This window comes from Perognathus longimembris, chromosome 11 (genome assembly GCF_023159225.1).
Source record: "Perognathus longimembris pacificus isolate PPM17 chromosome 11, ASM2315922v1, whole genome shotgun sequence".
NCBI lineage: Eukaryota > Metazoa > Chordata > Mammalia > Rodentia > Heteromyidae > Perognathus > Perognathus longimembris.
Window position 1 is genome coordinate 20,719,321 of NC_063171.1, and position 16,537 is coordinate 20,735,857.

Sequence of the window (16,537 nt, forward strand, 5' to 3'; positions counted from 1 at the left end):
TTGGTGATTCTGGTTTTCTTTTTTCAAATTTTTTTTATTTTTTTTAGGTTGCACGTTTAGTTCTTTTTCCCCCCTTTATTGTCAAAGTGAAGTACAGAGGGGTTACAGTTTCATATGTAAGGCAGTGAGTACACTTCTTGTTCATGACTTAGAGGACATTTGGAAATTTTTTTACATGGTAGATGTGTAACAACCAAAGCAGCAAATAGTCCTTGTGAATATTTTCTACACTATCTTTGTATCTTATCTGAATATATTGGAAACCAGGTATATTGGTATTAGAACCAGGAAATTGGAAGGGAACACCAAAATCGAGAGACACAGGGTAAAAAAAGACAAACAACTACAAAAGTAATACTTACAAACAGTTTGGTGAAAATGAACTGAACAACTGAACAACTCATGGGGGGGAAGGGGAAGGGAAAGAGGGAAGGGGGAGGGGGTAATGAGGGACGAGGTAACAAACAGTACAAGAAATATATCCAATGCCTAATGTATGAAACTGTAACCTCTCTGTAATTCAATTTGATAATAAAAATATATATATATATAAATTTCAGGTAAAAAATGTATATTTACTGTGAAGGTGTTCTTTGCGATTTCTTTCACTTATTTTTAGTTTTTACTGAGTCTTTATCACTAAACAAATCTACATCAGAGGGGCATGTGAGAAAAACAAATTCGGTGGTTCAGAAAGCCTTGTGAGATTATAGGCTTAAATCTATCTTCAAGTGAATTCACAGACCTTTAGAATTAGAATAGACCTGTGGTGGTCTCTAAACCAACTCCTAAATTGCAGGATAGAGTAAGTGTTTGGCCAAGGACTGACAAGTCAAGTGTAAGTACTGACTTGACCTCTTCTTATAGCCGGTGAGTGGAATTGCTGAAGCTGAAAGCCTTACTTCTAACAACGTGTAACCACAGGTTCCTTCTCATAAATAGCAAGTTATAAAAAGTTTCTCATATCTCCAAATTCTTTTTCAAATTTCTCTTCTAAGAAGCTTTTGAAAACTATCTAGGCTATTATACAGTGAGACCAAAGAGGGATAATACTCTTAGAGGGGAGGAACACAAAGACACAATGCCTCTCTGTGCCTCTGATCATATAAAATGATATTTATTGAAATGAATTCAGGAAATGGGGGAAATGGTTCTTTTTACAGAAACATCCAATTATTATTTATGTCTTTCCAAAAGCTTGTGCCCTACGCTTTTGTCTTAGTTTTTGTGCTATTATCTCTGTTTTGTGGTGACTATTATTGGATACTGTTTCTGTAGCAACAAGTACAGGCTTGTGTATGATTTGTGCATCGTGATATTTGCCATGAAGTCATGGGCTAGGATGGCAATGGCCAACTCAAGGTAAGTTACAGTGGAAGTGAAGCAGCTCTCATGTCTCTGTGGGATGGAAACATGTCTGAAGGGAATCACATGAGAGTTACTATGTAGATTATAATCTCATAATTGAGTAGGTCCCATCTCCCACTAAGTGACCAAAGAAATACTTGGCTTTGCTAATCTTTTGGGAAAACCATAGGGTTAGTAACATGGACTGGCCAGGCACCAGTGGGTCATACCTGTAATCCTAGCTACTCAGAAGGCTGAGATCTGAAAATCACAGTCAAAGCTATCCCAAGGCAGAAAAATCCATGAAATTCTTATCTCCAATTGCCCAGAAGAAAGCTGGAGGTAGAGCTGAGGCTCAAGTGATATGATACAGTACCAGCCTTGAAATATAAAGCTAAGGAGCAGCACCCAGGCCCTGAGTTCAGTGCCCCTGGCATGCCAAAGGCTTATGTAATCACCAATGGAGACAATGAAGCTCATCTAGAAATATTCCTACATCACTCCTGAAAACATTATTCATATATCTTGATCCTGTATTTTCTATATATGCATGTGTATCATACATATGGATATTTCATATACGTTTCACACTATGTCTGGCATACCAAGAAATTCACACAATGGCAAATAGCATTATCAGTATTATTAATGGTAGTGTTATGAGTAGCAGATCAAAATTGGAGATGGTATTATTCTTGTTAATTTTGCTTAAAGATGGAAAAGGGTGTAATAGGCACTGTAAACATGGGCATATTGAAGTTAATCAAGTTTTCATTCCACTGTTTAAGAATATTTAAGTTCTAAGGGATGGCGGCATGCATAGCTCAAGTGGTAGAGCTGTTACCTAGCAAGTATGAGGCCCTGAGTTGAAACCCCAGTACCACAGTAGACTATTAAGAATATTTAACTTCGAGAATCAAATTTTGGGGAGTTAGTAGAAGCTATGGATCCAGTCTGAAGCCTTAGTGGGGATTCTATTTTTAATACCTCTGAGACCATCATTATCTCTCCCCAGAAGGAGAACTTAATACTTCTCACCAAGTCATACATTTTAACATTTGACATTCTATTATACTTGCATAGAACAAAACTCTCCAGTAATGGGATTAGAAGAAGAAATGAAACTAAGAAGGATAGGCAAGACAAAAGGGCAAAAAGAAGAGATCCTACAGTGATGCTCTAGAAAGAGCTGTTAACACAAAAATCTTGGGAAGGATCATGGCTTTAGGTAACCAACACCACTGAGAAGGCAGCTGGAAGTTCTAAGATAGCCGGACTGGCTATAGGAGACTGTCACTTCAAGTTATTTACTGAGTTCAGTCGAGGTATCTCCTAACCAGCAAGAAAGTCCTTCTGAAACAAGCAAAAAGCCTGTCCTAAAAAAACTGTATCTGGGGGCTGGGGATATGGCCTAGTGGCAAGAGTGCCTGCCTCATATACATGAGGCCCTGGGTTTGATTCCCCAGCACCACATATACAGAAAATGGCCAGAAGGGGCACTGTGGCTCAAGTGGCAGAGTGCTAGCCTTGAGCAAAAAGCCAGGGACAGTGCTCAGGCCCTGAGTCCAGTCCCCAGGACTGGCCAAAAAAACAAAACAAAACAAAACAAAAAACACTGTACCTGAGAAATACATCATAGTCTCCTTGTAGATCCCTCTGGATAAGAAAAAAAAAATGGTGCCTCTTTGCCTTAGCTTTGTTTTCAAGCCCAAAGAAGACCAGCTTCTTGTAAGGCAGCACCATTATCTGCCAACCTCAGATGAAGCTCTCATATCAGACCACCATGAATTCCTGAAGAACTATTTGAAATTTCCAAGGTCACTGCAATAAGATGTCTGGAGATCACCCTTACTCCTGCATGTTCATGTTGCTAAGCCAGAGATAACATGAACAACACATGTCCCCCCAGGTGCGTGGTGCTCACCTGCATTCCAATGATGGCATAAATGAAGAAGAGCATGGCAATCAGAAGGCAGACATAGGGGAGGGCCTAGAAGAAAAACAGAGATGATCATTAACCAAAGGTGTAGGCACTATCCATGACCAACAACATGCAGTCATTGGCAGGACAGAAACTCTTGTCATGAGGCTAATTCAGAGGACTGGGATGCTCTTATTCCTTGGGGAAATTATCTTACAGATGCCCAAATCCTCTGATAGATGGATACACCGTTGGTCATTGTGAGACGTATAATTTACCTTATTTACCTTTGTGGTGAAGACGATGGCTCATCCAGAAATAAAGTTTACATCTAAAAGAGATCTGAGAAAATTTCCTGGGCTTAGGGTTCACCTGACTTGGCTAAAGATTAATAATCTGAGTAATTCTTATGCAAATGACATAGCAACATATGGCTTGGGCTTCCAAATCTCAATATTTCTCTTTCTCACTCCATCACAGAGTACAGAATCCAGAAGCAAACTGGACTAGGGTCTTACTTTGTTCATTCCTAGAAGGTTCTTTTATCTTTTGAGGAACCATCATTTTCCAATGCTTAAGCCTCCTGATGTTGCATTCTGTTTCACGTAAAATTCCCAAAGCCTGTTAAATGGTAATTGCCACAAAACATTGCCATGAAGTCATGAGGCAGAGAATATTGTGCGTGCTTCCTGCTAACATTCAATATGATGGTAGAGGCAAGTAAAGAGATAGAAGGCAGGATGTTGCTTTGGTGGCTGGGGGAAATATACAGACATTGGAGAATTTGGAGGATTTGAGGGTCAAGACAGGCCTTTATACATGGGGATAATCTAAGTGCTAACATAGAAGTCCCTTTTCTTTAGCATCCAATAAGCTCTCTCTGGCAGCCAGTGTTTCTGTGAATGTCTGTCCTGAGTCTATACAGCATAAACCCTAAGAAACCAACCAAGAGCTTTCAAATGGTTCTGAAAGTCTAGCAAAGCTTACCAACAGAACTAGTGAAATGAAAACCCTGTGAAACTATTCCTTCACAAAATTTAAATGTCACTGAAAGCTGGTGATTCTCAAGGAAGTGCTGATTCTCAAGACCTAAGGAAAGGAAGGGCTGCATCTGTAGGGTACTTGGAAGTCCCTACTGATAAGGGCTGAGACTAAGAAAGCAAGGTTTCTTGCAACCAGGAATGCTGGTGCCTTCTGTATTTGCTTCCTGTCCTTGATCTACCTTCCCTAGTAGTAAGTCTGTAGCCCAGATCATCTTTCCTACTTCCAACTTGAGGGAGAAGACCAACAATTTCACGTGTTATCTTTTCTTATCATGCCATTGATGGTACCACATAAGGGGAACTGAGAAGAGTTAGAAGAATTGGATAATATTTATTGCTGTATTGGGAGAGGCATCGGGAATGGCAATGCTGTTTATTTTGTGTACCTCTCTGCTTTGCATTTGCAGAAGCAGCTTTGTCAATCTGACTTTATGAGCCCTTCAATACTGTACCCCAGAAGTGTTCTGAAAAGGAAATGCATACCTGGAACAATGTCACCTCGAGCCAGATTGACCTGACTTCCTATTTCTCTGCAGTATTCACTAGAGTAAGCCAACCATTTGGCCATCAGATTTTGACATCTCCCTCTCTTTAACCTCAATAGCACAGAATTTCACAGAGATGCTATGATTGTGATAATATGACAGGATGACACATATTTCTTCAGAAACTCACTAACTAAGCTTGTTGGGCAGTCCCCATGGAATGAAAAATAGCTTTAAAAGCATCTTGTCATTTCGATTCTAAATCAGAATTTACCTGAGGCTCAGGTGATGAATTCTTGCTAAGGTTTCAAGATTTTTCTTCTGTCATATAATTTTGGAAAAATAGTTTTCATTGAGTTGAGGCCTCAGTGGGAGATATCATGTCAAACAACTACTCTGAATGTCGCAAAACTGGCAAGGGCTGTACCTGGGAGTCTCAACATCCTTACAACAGGTCTCACAGATTAGATGCCAAGGGCACTTATGAAGTTGTAAATCAGTAATAATAATGCAGAGTAAACTCCCTTTCCAAATGAAGACAAACTGAACTTATGGCTTGCACACTTTGGTTTAATTTCTTAAATATTAAATATATACATAAAGTAAGGAAGAAAGTTTAGCTAGTTCATGATTTCTCACTTTCATATCACTTAATTTCCTCAAATTTGTTTTTAAACATATTCATTGAAATTACTTTATTCACAAGAAAGGAAATGGCATTTGAACAAGACATAGAAAGATCTCCAAAACATTGAAAACAACTGTTATTACACTTTTCTAGACCTCAAATATATTTAAATGTTTAGAAAATTTCTTTTACTAGAAGTCTCTGACATTGAGTTGAGTCTCCATTGTCGATTTTCAACTTATATTTATTATATATCCTGTCCCGAATGGTCCCATGAGTTTACAAGAAATTCATTGAATTAATTTGCCCAGATATTCTCATTTTTATTTGTAGGACAATAGAAGTCACCATTAGCATACCGCATATGCCTTATAGCCTTACAATCAGAGCTGTACCAATAAAGACACAGAAGGACTGAGTATGAATTATCTTTGCTCTGACGTATAAATCAAGAAGTCCTAACCCAAAGAAACAAGGGACTCTATGGTTTTCCTCATAGGGAATAATTAATACAGGTTTAGGCTAGTCACAGCAGAGAATCACAAGAATCCAATAACTATGCCCTTATGAACAGATAAGATGATGCTAAGTGAAATGAACTCCATGTTATGGAAATGAGTTTTATATCACTGTTGTAATTACTTTCAACATGCCATCTGAAACCATTGCTTTTTTTGGTTGATGATTCTCTTGTATCCCCTTCCTGTGGTTGTCCCCACACTATCACTGTATCTCATCTGAGTACCCTGGATACTGTATGTACTGGTATTAGAACTAGGGAAGGGAAAAGGAATATCAAAATTGAGAGACAAAGGATAAAAGGACAAGCAACTCCAAAAGCAATACTTACAAAACCATTTTGTGTAAACCAACTGAACAACTCATGGAGGGAGAGGGATAAGAGGAGAGGGAGGGGGTAAAATGAGGGAGGAAGTAACCAATTGTACAAGAAATGTACCTACTGCCTTACACATGAAACTGTAACCCCTCTATACATCACTTTGACAATAAATAAGTAATTAATCAGAAAAAAAAGAAATCGTCTGAAACACTAAGTAAGGCCATGCACAGTGGCTCACATCTGTCATCTTTGATACTTTAAGATGGAGAGGATCACAATACAGGCCTGTCCAAGCAAAAAGTGAGACCATATTCAAGAAATAAGCAAAAAGGGATGAGGACATGCTCATGTGATAGAGCACCTGCCTAGCAAACATGAGGGCTTGAGTTAAACTCCAGCACTACTTTTCGTACCCTCTTCCAAATAAAAACACTATTAAGTAAAATAATTGACAAGCCCTTGAAAAAGTGGTTGATGTTGAACTATCAAAAGAAGGAGAGCATTTCATAACGTACATCTCCTGTCTCAGTGCTCAGAAAGAAGGCAGAAGTAATGACGTTTTTTGATGCCTTTCTTTTTTTTATTATTTTTATTTTTTCAGCCATGGATCTTGAACTCAGGGCCCAGGCACTATCCCTGAGCTTTTATGCTCAAGGCTAGTGCTCTACTACTTCAAGCCACAACCCTACTTCTGGTTTTCAGGTGGTTAACTGGAGATAAAAGTCTCACAGACTTTGGACTTACCTGCCTGGGCTGGCTTTGAACTGTAATCCTTAGATTTCAACCTCTTAATTAGCTAAGATCACAGCTGTGAGCCACCAATGCCTGGCTAGGTGCTTTTTAAAAAAGTAATACCTAATTACTATCTAGCCAAGCTGCACTACACCTAAGAACTGCTGTATTTACTGTATGCTTCCAGCAAACAACCATTTTGCCAGTCTCACCTTTCCTGAGGTGAATAAATAGAAATACTGATACACAGTGGTGGTTGGCTACAATGTTTGGTATGAGAGCACCACATCAATCCTCAGAGACTTCCTAGTGCCTCTTACCTTGAAGGACTGTACAAAGGTCCAAAGTAAAATACGAATGGTGTAGCCCTGACGCAGAAGCTTTATGAGGCGGGCAGCTCGGAAGAGCTTCAGAAAGCTCATATTGAAGCCACTGGTGTTCACCAGCTGGTGGACCAAAAGAACACGTAATTAGTGACATCATAGTCCTTTAGCAAAATCCACACACTAGTTTTGCCTACTTATTCCTCTTTCATATCACAAAGTAGAACATGATCACTGGCTTTCTTTGTTTACACCAACTCCCACTGATGGGAAGATCAGTGAGTCCATGTCTGTCAGCCACCACACCTACCCTCTACTGCTAGGTAGCAGAACAAGGGAAACATCTCAGCACATATGAGACAAATCTGGCCTCCCTTATCTTGACTGAATAATCTGATGTCTGTAACTAGACGGCCAAAGAGCAAAGCTAGTAACTGAGGAGCACATGACTCTTCAATATTCAGAGGGCTATAACGAGCTGCTCAAGTCTTCTTCAGAATGAACAAATTTAGAAAACAATTCAGGTGTGAGGGCTGTACCGTTTGTGACACCCTAACAGAACACTGTACATGTTATCTTTTCCCAGACACCTTCGATTCCACTTTCCCCTTTATAAAAAACAGCCACCTAGAAAATCCAGTGCCACTCAAGAGTTTGCATGCTCTGGCTAATGCTCAGAAGTGGGAATGTGAACTGCCAACACTTAAGACTTAAGAGGGTTTTGTGGATTGATTATATAAGGTCTTTTTTTAAATAATGCTACTCCATGGCCAAACCCCAAGATGGGGATTTAATGAGCCACTCACCTTGCTGTCTGTCAGGATAATTTCTGTGATACTGCCAATCACTGTGATGAAATCAAAGATATTCCACGTATCTCGGAAGTAGTTCTGCCAAACGGTTTCAGCCGTAGGAACATTATAAAATAGAAAAGGGGAAAACACAAGGGAAAGAAAAGAAAAGGCATCTTTCATTACATAACTTTGTCACTTGGAATTAAAACTTGTCAATTCATGCACAAGTTCATTCTAACTTTGGCTTCAGTTTCCTATTTCTATCCAGAAATTCTATTTCTCCTTTCCTAAGCTGGGAATTTTTTCATTTTGGAAAGCAGTTCCATCACTATTTGAGGACCTTGTTTTTGAAACTGTCACTTAAAAATCACACAAGAGGGAGATAAAAGAAAAACTTTTAGAAAACATTTTATTTTAAAAACACTTTACTGAAGTATGATTGACAAATAAAAAAGTTATATATGCTTAATGAAGATTTATAGATTGGGTTTAGAGAAGTACCACTTCAACTATCTATATTGTATCAAGTAACCCTAAAAAGTACAGCTCTGGGTTTCAGTTATCTATAGAATCTACACATCTTTCCAAACCAACCAGTGACTGACAGATGAACAGACTTCTCTTTTCCTGCTCTATTACACCTTTCAATGAGGTATAACGACGTAAAAGCAAAGCAAATAAAAAACTCAAGAAAGCCATTAATGAAATGTGAGTTGAAGAAGTTATTAGAGTTTTACGGACCTGGAAATCCACCAACTAGTTAATATTCCACTTAATCAGAGAGTGTGATGATGTACCCACCTCCTACACTCAGATGAACACAGACCTTGGGACCACAGTTCTTAAACTGGTACACTGAAGTTTTCAGAAGGGTCACTTGCTTGCTCAGGGCAGGATAGATCCTCAGTGTACCATGCGGCAGCCTTACAACTGCATCTCTGGGTCCCTACTCTATGTTCCAGAGTCTTGACATTTGTCCAACTCATGAATTCTTCTCTTGGGTCTTATAAATAGGTAGTGATAAATTCCATGGTTTTACCAAGTACTGAGTGGAAGGGTTGGCCAGAGAAGTGAAATAATAAGATATTAAATAAGATATATAGTAGAGAGAGTAGAGGAGTAAGCAGAGAGAGAAGTTACATTTTACAAATACCCATACACCTAAGGCTATTAGGCAGCTATTGTTAGTATCACTTCCTGTATGAGACAACCAAAACATAGAGAGTGCTGATTCCAAAGCTCTGTGGACTTCCCAGGCATGTAGAGAAACGGACACATCAATCTCCATCAGGAAGCCCATTTTTCAATGGAGTACTTATTAGCTAGCTCATCAATGGTGGAACCAACACCAAGTTATGACTTTTTCAATTCTCATGGTTCTCCTATTCTGCAGTCTAGAGTAACCTTCCTAATTCTCTGTTCGTAGGGATAGGTCTTAGAGGACTAGTAGCCTTGGGTTCCTGGTAAGGATGCTTTAAATACAGATTATCATAGTACACTACAGAATGGCACAGTGCAATGCAGTACTCCCACTTATCTGTGTTTTTACCTTGCATAATTTCAGTTACTGGTAGTTCAGAAATATAAATTGAAAATTCAAAAAAAAAACCCATGTCTTAAATTACACAGCCTTCTGAATAGCATATGAAATGTTACAGTGTCCTCTGTCCCAGCCAGGATGTGAATCACTTCCCATTTTGTCCAGTGTATCTACTCTGAATATACTACCCATCCATTAATCACAAAGATTGTGTTCCACAACTCTTAGTGGCCCCAAAGCACACAAGTAGTAATGTTGATAACTCAGAATCTGGAAAGAAAGTGCTTCTTTCAAGTTACAATGTGATAGTTCTCAATCCAATAGGAAAAAAAAACACAGGATAGGACAGACACCCCATAATGTTTCTATTCATGACATATAATTATACACACACACACACACATATAATGGCAACCCCATATGAATCTATTGCTTGGTGATGTTGTATCATTACAGTTTGTGTAAATACACCCTATGATGTTCACACAATGATATGACCTAACAATGTGATTCTGAGAACTGTTCCCATCATCTAGTCATTCATCATTGTATATACAGAGTTCAATACTACCCACAAATTCAGGCATCAGCTGGGGGATTTTGGAATGTATACATGGCAGATAAAGAGAAACTACTGTATACTCTATATTTTTGTGAACTTTGAAATCAGATCAAGTTTGGAATCCTAGCTCTGCCTTTTCCTAACTTTGGGCAAGGCATTCAACTTTTCTGATTTCTAGTTCATCCACAAAAGAGGAAAACAATAATACCTATCTAATATCATTGGTACAAAGATAAATGACTATCTTTAGCATGTGGCACATAAGAGGTGATGCAATACATGTTACTTCTTTCCCTCTTTCTTTTAAATTCTCCTTTGTTTTCCCAACCCTATGACCAGTAAAAAGCTATACAATTTTGCTAATTTTAGTTCTCCCTTTTAAAACAACATTAATGATGTCAGAGATGATGATAGATCCATGCCTGTTTCAGTTTTTGAGGAGATCTGACAACATAGTTATACCTTGGGGAATTCTGGAAAAAAAAATCTAAGATGCTGTTATCAATGCAGTGCTGCTTTATCTAGTATGAATGAAAACACAAGGGTAAGTGTAGGAAGGAGACAAGCCTCAGGGTCCAATCCTCCAGTAAAGCCTTAAGGTGTGTATCAGCAACCTTAATTAGACACATAACTGGAGACTAAGTCACAGAAAATATCAGTACCACATGGAAGTCATCAAGATGCATAGAGAAACTTTCCTTGTTGTGGCACTGGTTCTTCCTCTCAGTTCACTGCTCTCCAGCCTAGACCATGTTATAAAGGCATCTTTGTTGTGTCAGCTTCTTTTTACCTTCTTATTTCACTAAGTCTCAAAACACTTAAAAGGGAATCAAGCAAGCCACAACATAGTCCCCTACAATGGGTTCTCTTCATCTCTCCACCCCAAATGATCAAATTATGGTACTTCAAAGAATCAGAATGAGATCAGAAGCAACCCCCACAATCAACACTGACAATTATCAACCCATCCCAGAGTCTGTATTAGAGCTGCTACCAAACATACACATATTCAGCTTAGCAGTCAAATTAGTTCTTTCAGACAAAGCCACGTACACATCCAATTTGAAATGGCAGCTCACACCCTAAATAAGTGTGAAGCAGCTGTCAAGTGGGTTTTTCTGCAGCCCTCTGAACTCACAGCACACACTGAAGCAAGAGGGGAGAAGCCAGAGAAAATTATTTTGTTTATAAGACTCTGTAGCAAAGGGCCAAATTCTCTTAAACATTCTTGAGAACAGATGTAAGAATTTGCCAAATAATTATAATTAGTTGAGAAGAAGTAATATGAGAACTTATGCCAGAAAAATTCTTCCCTGTCGCTCCCAAACCCAATAGGAGAATCTTCCCCCCACCCACCCACACACCCTTAATGGTCATTGGCCTTTGTAAGCATGATAATAAACATTTATTTTTACTGGGAGAAATACTCTTCATGGTATTAATGGAAGGAAGACTAATAGTTTATTCTTTGCTATGTTTGAAACTATGAGGGACCATTTGAGGCATAAAATTCTTACACTTTTAACATATAAATAAACACTTAAAGTTTATTAGTGTAATCTTTGTTTTGCTCTTTTACTCATAAATCACAATTCACGTAAAACCCAAGGACTAGCCCCCTCCTCCACGGCTGACAGAATTTGACAGGACTAGAGCCCATGGTTAGGGGGTACTGAGTTGTGCAGGTGGTTTCCTTCACCCATTCTCTACCCCTACACCTCATCATCCTATTTTGGGGGCAAGACACAGAACATTCACACCAGCTCACTAATTAAATAGGCAGGTGTGTGAATCATTCTGGAACAGCAGTCACCACCCCCTTCCAACAAAGCCAGGAATGTACCCCAAAAGGAAGACAGCCTGGTGCTGGTACAGATTCAATGACATACCAAGAAGCCAAATGCGATGACCTTTAGGACACATTCCAGGGAAAACACCATGGTAAAGGCAATATTCAGGTACTTCAGTGCCAGTTCATAGGTACATGGAGCAGAATAATACTGCAAGGAAAAGATTACAAAAAATTAATTAATAAGGCAAGGAGGAGAAATGAATATCATCAAGGTTGGCCATTTCTCAATCTGATTTTGTGGGATACTTGGGTGCATGGTACAAGAGGAAAGTTAAATATCCTACAAAGCAAAACAAAATAAAATAATGGACCCTTGTCCCACATCAACTGCTTAATAGTAAAAATAACAAGTCTACCTAGAAATGAAGGTGGGTAAGGTGCAAATGTATTTCAGAGTTCTATATGTCACCAGTTAGCATTAAACACAATCACACCGGCATTTCAGTTTCAACCATTCTACAGATAATTTGATATCTAAAAAAGATCATTCTCCCTTGTCAAAGGCAGAATCCCATCACCACAAGAAAGCTCCTGGACTGCTATCTATTACTTTTTAACACATTTGATCCAAAGGACCCCAGAAGTCCAAAAGGCTTAAGCGATTGAATAAGAACAGACCAGAGGTTGCAGGATGGAAGCATGTGCAGAGGTGATGGGTTAGGAGATTAGAATGATTTCCTGGGTTTTCTACAGGGCTGGCCTCCTCTTACCTTCATCATCAGCACGACAGTGTTCAAAGCGATCATGGCCATGATGGTGTACTCAAAGGATGGAGAAACCACGAAGTGCCACACGCGGTACTGGAAAGTGTGCCTGTTCTGTGGCATGTAGCGTGTGAGAGGTTTGGCACTGATGGCAAAGTCAATGCACGCCCGCTGTAGAAAAGTCACAGTTATTAACATATGCTCAAATTTTTTCACACCTTGCACAGTGAAGGTCTGTTATATCATTAGAAGAAGACAGTATAGGAACAAGTAGGAGGAGCTATGGCAACAGGGATCATTTGGACAAAACTATAGGCAAGATATTACAAGTGAGAACACAAGCTAGAAGCATTCTGTCATATAAGGTAAGGGCTTAGGGGCTATTAATGAGGCCCATTTAAAGGAATGTAGGGAAGAATCCTCTCCTGAGCTTGTTAGTCAGAACTATAAATCTACAGGATAAAAGTCCTTCATCCAAAAATGTATGAAACCAGAGGTATTTGAGATTTCAGATTTTTTCTGGATTTGGAATATTTACATATACCTAAAGATATTTTGGTAATGAGCCCCAGAACAAAACTCATTTCTATTTCATATACATCTCATTCATGTAGCCTAAAGGAAATCTTGTTTTTTTGTATTTTTTTTTTTGTTTTTGTGCCAGTCCTGGGCCTTGGACTCAGGACCTGACTGAGCACTGTCCATGGCTTCTTTTTGCTCAAGGCTAGCACTCTGCCACTTGAGCCACAGCACCACTTCTGGCCATCTTCTATATATGTGGTGGTGGGGAATTGAACCCAGGACTTCATGTATACAAGGCAAGCACTTTTGCCACTAGGCCATATTCCCAGCCCCCTAAAGGAAATCTTTTTTTTTGGGGGGGGGGCAGTCCTGGGCCTTGGACTCAGGGCCTGAGCACCTTCCCTGGCTTCTTCCCGCTCAAGGCTAGCACTCTGCCACCTGAGCCACAGAGCCCCTTCTGGCCATTTTCCATATATGTGGTGCTGGGGAATCGAACTGAGAGCTTCATGTGTAGGAGGCAAGCACTCTTGCCACTAGGCCATATTCCCAGCCAGCCTAAAGGAAATCTTGTGTCACATCTTAAATGATTTGGGGCACAGCAATGATCAACAAATTTTGGATTTTAGAGCTTTTTGTATGATTTTTCAACCTGTATTTGCCTATGTGATCCTAGTTTCTAGTTCAGTTCCATTGTTCAACAATAGCAACAAGCCCAGCTATAAAACCATACAATGTTCCAAAATCATGCTCATTACTGAAGAAAGTGTAAGGAGATATATCCCATTCCTTTAGAGAAAATATGTGCCATGAGGGTCAGTCAAGTAAGCAAGTATCTTAATGTTATCAGTGTGGCACACATCTTTTCCTTCTAGGTGATTACACACAGAGATAGTGACTACATTGTAGATACCTTAATCTCATACCTAGACCTTCAACAGAGCAGTGCTCAGAAAATTTTATTAAATAAGTGATGTGCCCATCTTCCATAATAAAGGTAGTGCAGTGTCTTTCTAACCCTGCTGGTCCTAGGTCCTTTCCAAAGCTCCTGCAATCCCTTCCTACAGCAGAAAGGACCACTTGTTACCTCATTCTTCTCCAGGCTGCACTCCTCCATCATCTTATCCCCTTGTTCCTGGAAAGTGATGATGATGAGAGCCACGAAGATATTGACAAAGAAGAAAGGGAAGACCACAAAGTAGACCACATAAAAGATAGACATCTCCATGCGGTTGCTGCGGCTTGGACCCCGGTCTTCTTCTGTCACATCTACAGAATGCTGCAGAACCCTGCGGGGACAGAACAAAGGGACACAGAAGGTAGATGACAGCCCTGGCTTCATTAGGGGACGTGTCATCTATGATGGGCTTTGTATTAGACTTCTTCAACTTTGCAGATCCTACATTAATGTGGGAGTTTATAGCCAAGTTGGTGACGATGTACTCACTGGCACCCCACACTAGCCCTTTTCCTGTGTGTATAAACTTCCAAGCAACAGAGTGGTGTTATGTTATATAGTTTAAATTGTCGTGTGCTTGATGATGAAAGACTACTGGATGGCCATTTGACATTTTATTGCCAACTATAGTATGATGCTCCACTAAATGGTACCCTAGTCACTGAAGTGACTGAAAAGCTAGCCTCCAGCTACAGGTGGTACAAGAACCTGCACTCTTCCTAAGGGTTGCTATCACAGAAAGTGTGTCTCTGGTTTATTCCTTTCCCTCCATCTTCAGGCTCTCCAATGCAGGGCCAACATAGAAGGTATATCTGCATAAAATAGCCCTTGGGGACTCTTTCAAGGGGGAGAAAGCTGTTGAAGAATTCATGTGTTTTAGAGAAATCAGAAGGTTTTACTCAAGCCCTCAATAGCTAACAAAAACATTAAGAGTTTCAAATACTTCCTTGACTCTGTCTTCCCCATCTCCATTTTTGCTTTAAGGAGTTTCATCTATCTTGTCTTCCAGTCTCACTCAACACCACTTACGTTCTCTGGTACAATAACAAAGCAGTCTTGTTCATCTTAAATCAGCTTCTCCAGGCACCCACATGGTCCCACCTCACCACACAGACAAGTGTACCAGCTTTAAGCCATCACTTACTGAGGCCATCCTTCTCCTGTAGAGACTGTAAAGAGGGTGAGCAGAGCCCAGATGATGTTGTCATAATGGAATTCATGGCGCTTCCATTCTCGGCCCTTCACCTCCATCTTGTTTTTCTCATGGTCTACATAGTTGCCTCTGAAACCAGAGTGAAAATGGAATCAGGCCATTTTCCTATAGCTCAATGAAGAATCGGGAGATGTTATAGACTTCAAGAATGGGGTAATATTGTCCTCTGTACAGATGCAAAGAAGAGAGAATTTTATTAAAGGTAGGTATTACCATGGAATAGAAATGCAATTTCATGTTCAATAGATGTGGGATTAAGTCTCGAGTTCACTAGTTGCCGTGCTGCCTTTGGACACTTTATTTTGTACCTCAGCTTCTACATTTATAAAGCACAAATAAAACCCATCGCTGTAGGTTTTTTTAAGAATATAAAATGAAAAACTGAACATGAGTTTTACCATGTCTGACACATAGAAAGTGCTCAAGAAAAGTTTTTCAACTCTCTATTTTGTCTTTCAATGGCAAGAAGAGTGGAGATCAGAGAGAAAGAAGAGGTGACTGGTGGAGGATGGAGAGACATTCACTGGGACACATTTTAGCAAAAACTATGTACTAGTGGCACTTACATGCATTCCTTCTCTGTGTCCTTGGAGCTGTCTGTGCAGTAAAAGAACTTTCCCTTGAAAAGCTGAACTGCGATGACAGCAAAGATGAACATGAAGAGCTTGTAGACAATGAGTATATTGAAGACATTCTTCAAAGAAGTCACCACACAGTCGAATACAGCCTGTGAACATCAGTGAAGACCCTGGTGTGTGAGCCCAGAGCCAAGATGGGGCCATACCACCACCACCCAGCAGCACTGAGAAGCTGCCCCCAGAACATATCATCCTGAGGTAATATCAGGGATTAATAGCTGGCTTCCATGCTGGCCATCATAGACATGACTTGCTATGCTCTGAGCCTGAAAGCAAACCCAAACCTAAACCGGCTGATTTCAAACCAAGGAGGGAGTTCTTTGTAGAGTCAGTACTCAACAGGAAATACAAATTTAAAATTGGAAAGGATCTCTGAGATCATATTAGCCCATTTTAACCATTAAACAACATATCCCTTACCTTACACCTAGTGTGTG

The 16,537-nt window shown here is 39.8% G+C and overlaps 1 protein-coding gene across 9 annotated transcripts in view; it reads right to left on the minus strand.

Annotated features, from left to right (window-relative positions):
* The window catches only part of Cacna1e (calcium voltage-gated channel subunit alpha1 E), a 314,229-nt gene that overhangs the window by 32,760 nt on the left and 264,932 nt on the right, over positions 1-16,537 (minus strand). For 8 of the 9 annotated variants that reach the window (XR_007212661.1, XM_048358274.1, XM_048358273.1 and 5 more), the window contains 8 exons: positions 16,029-16,189; positions 15,394-15,531; positions 14,379-14,580; positions 12,779-12,943; positions 12,106-12,216; positions 8,127-8,210; positions 7,318-7,443; positions 3,272-3,337 (listed from right to left, as the gene is read on the minus strand). Coding sequence is in view for 8 of the 9 variants with exons in the window: in XM_048358274.1 (XP_048214231.1) it covers positions 3,272-3,337; positions 7,318-7,443; positions 8,127-8,210; positions 12,106-12,216; positions 12,779-12,943; positions 14,379-14,580; positions 15,394-15,531; positions 16,029-16,189 (1,053 nt within the window). In the remaining variant the exon portion in view is untranslated. The remainder of the gene's footprint in view (positions 1-3,271; positions 3,338-7,317; positions 7,444-8,126; positions 8,211-12,105; positions 12,217-12,778; positions 12,944-14,378; positions 14,581-15,393; positions 15,532-16,028; positions 16,190-16,537) is intronic. The other variant, XM_048358275.1, reaches the window with a different exon arrangement.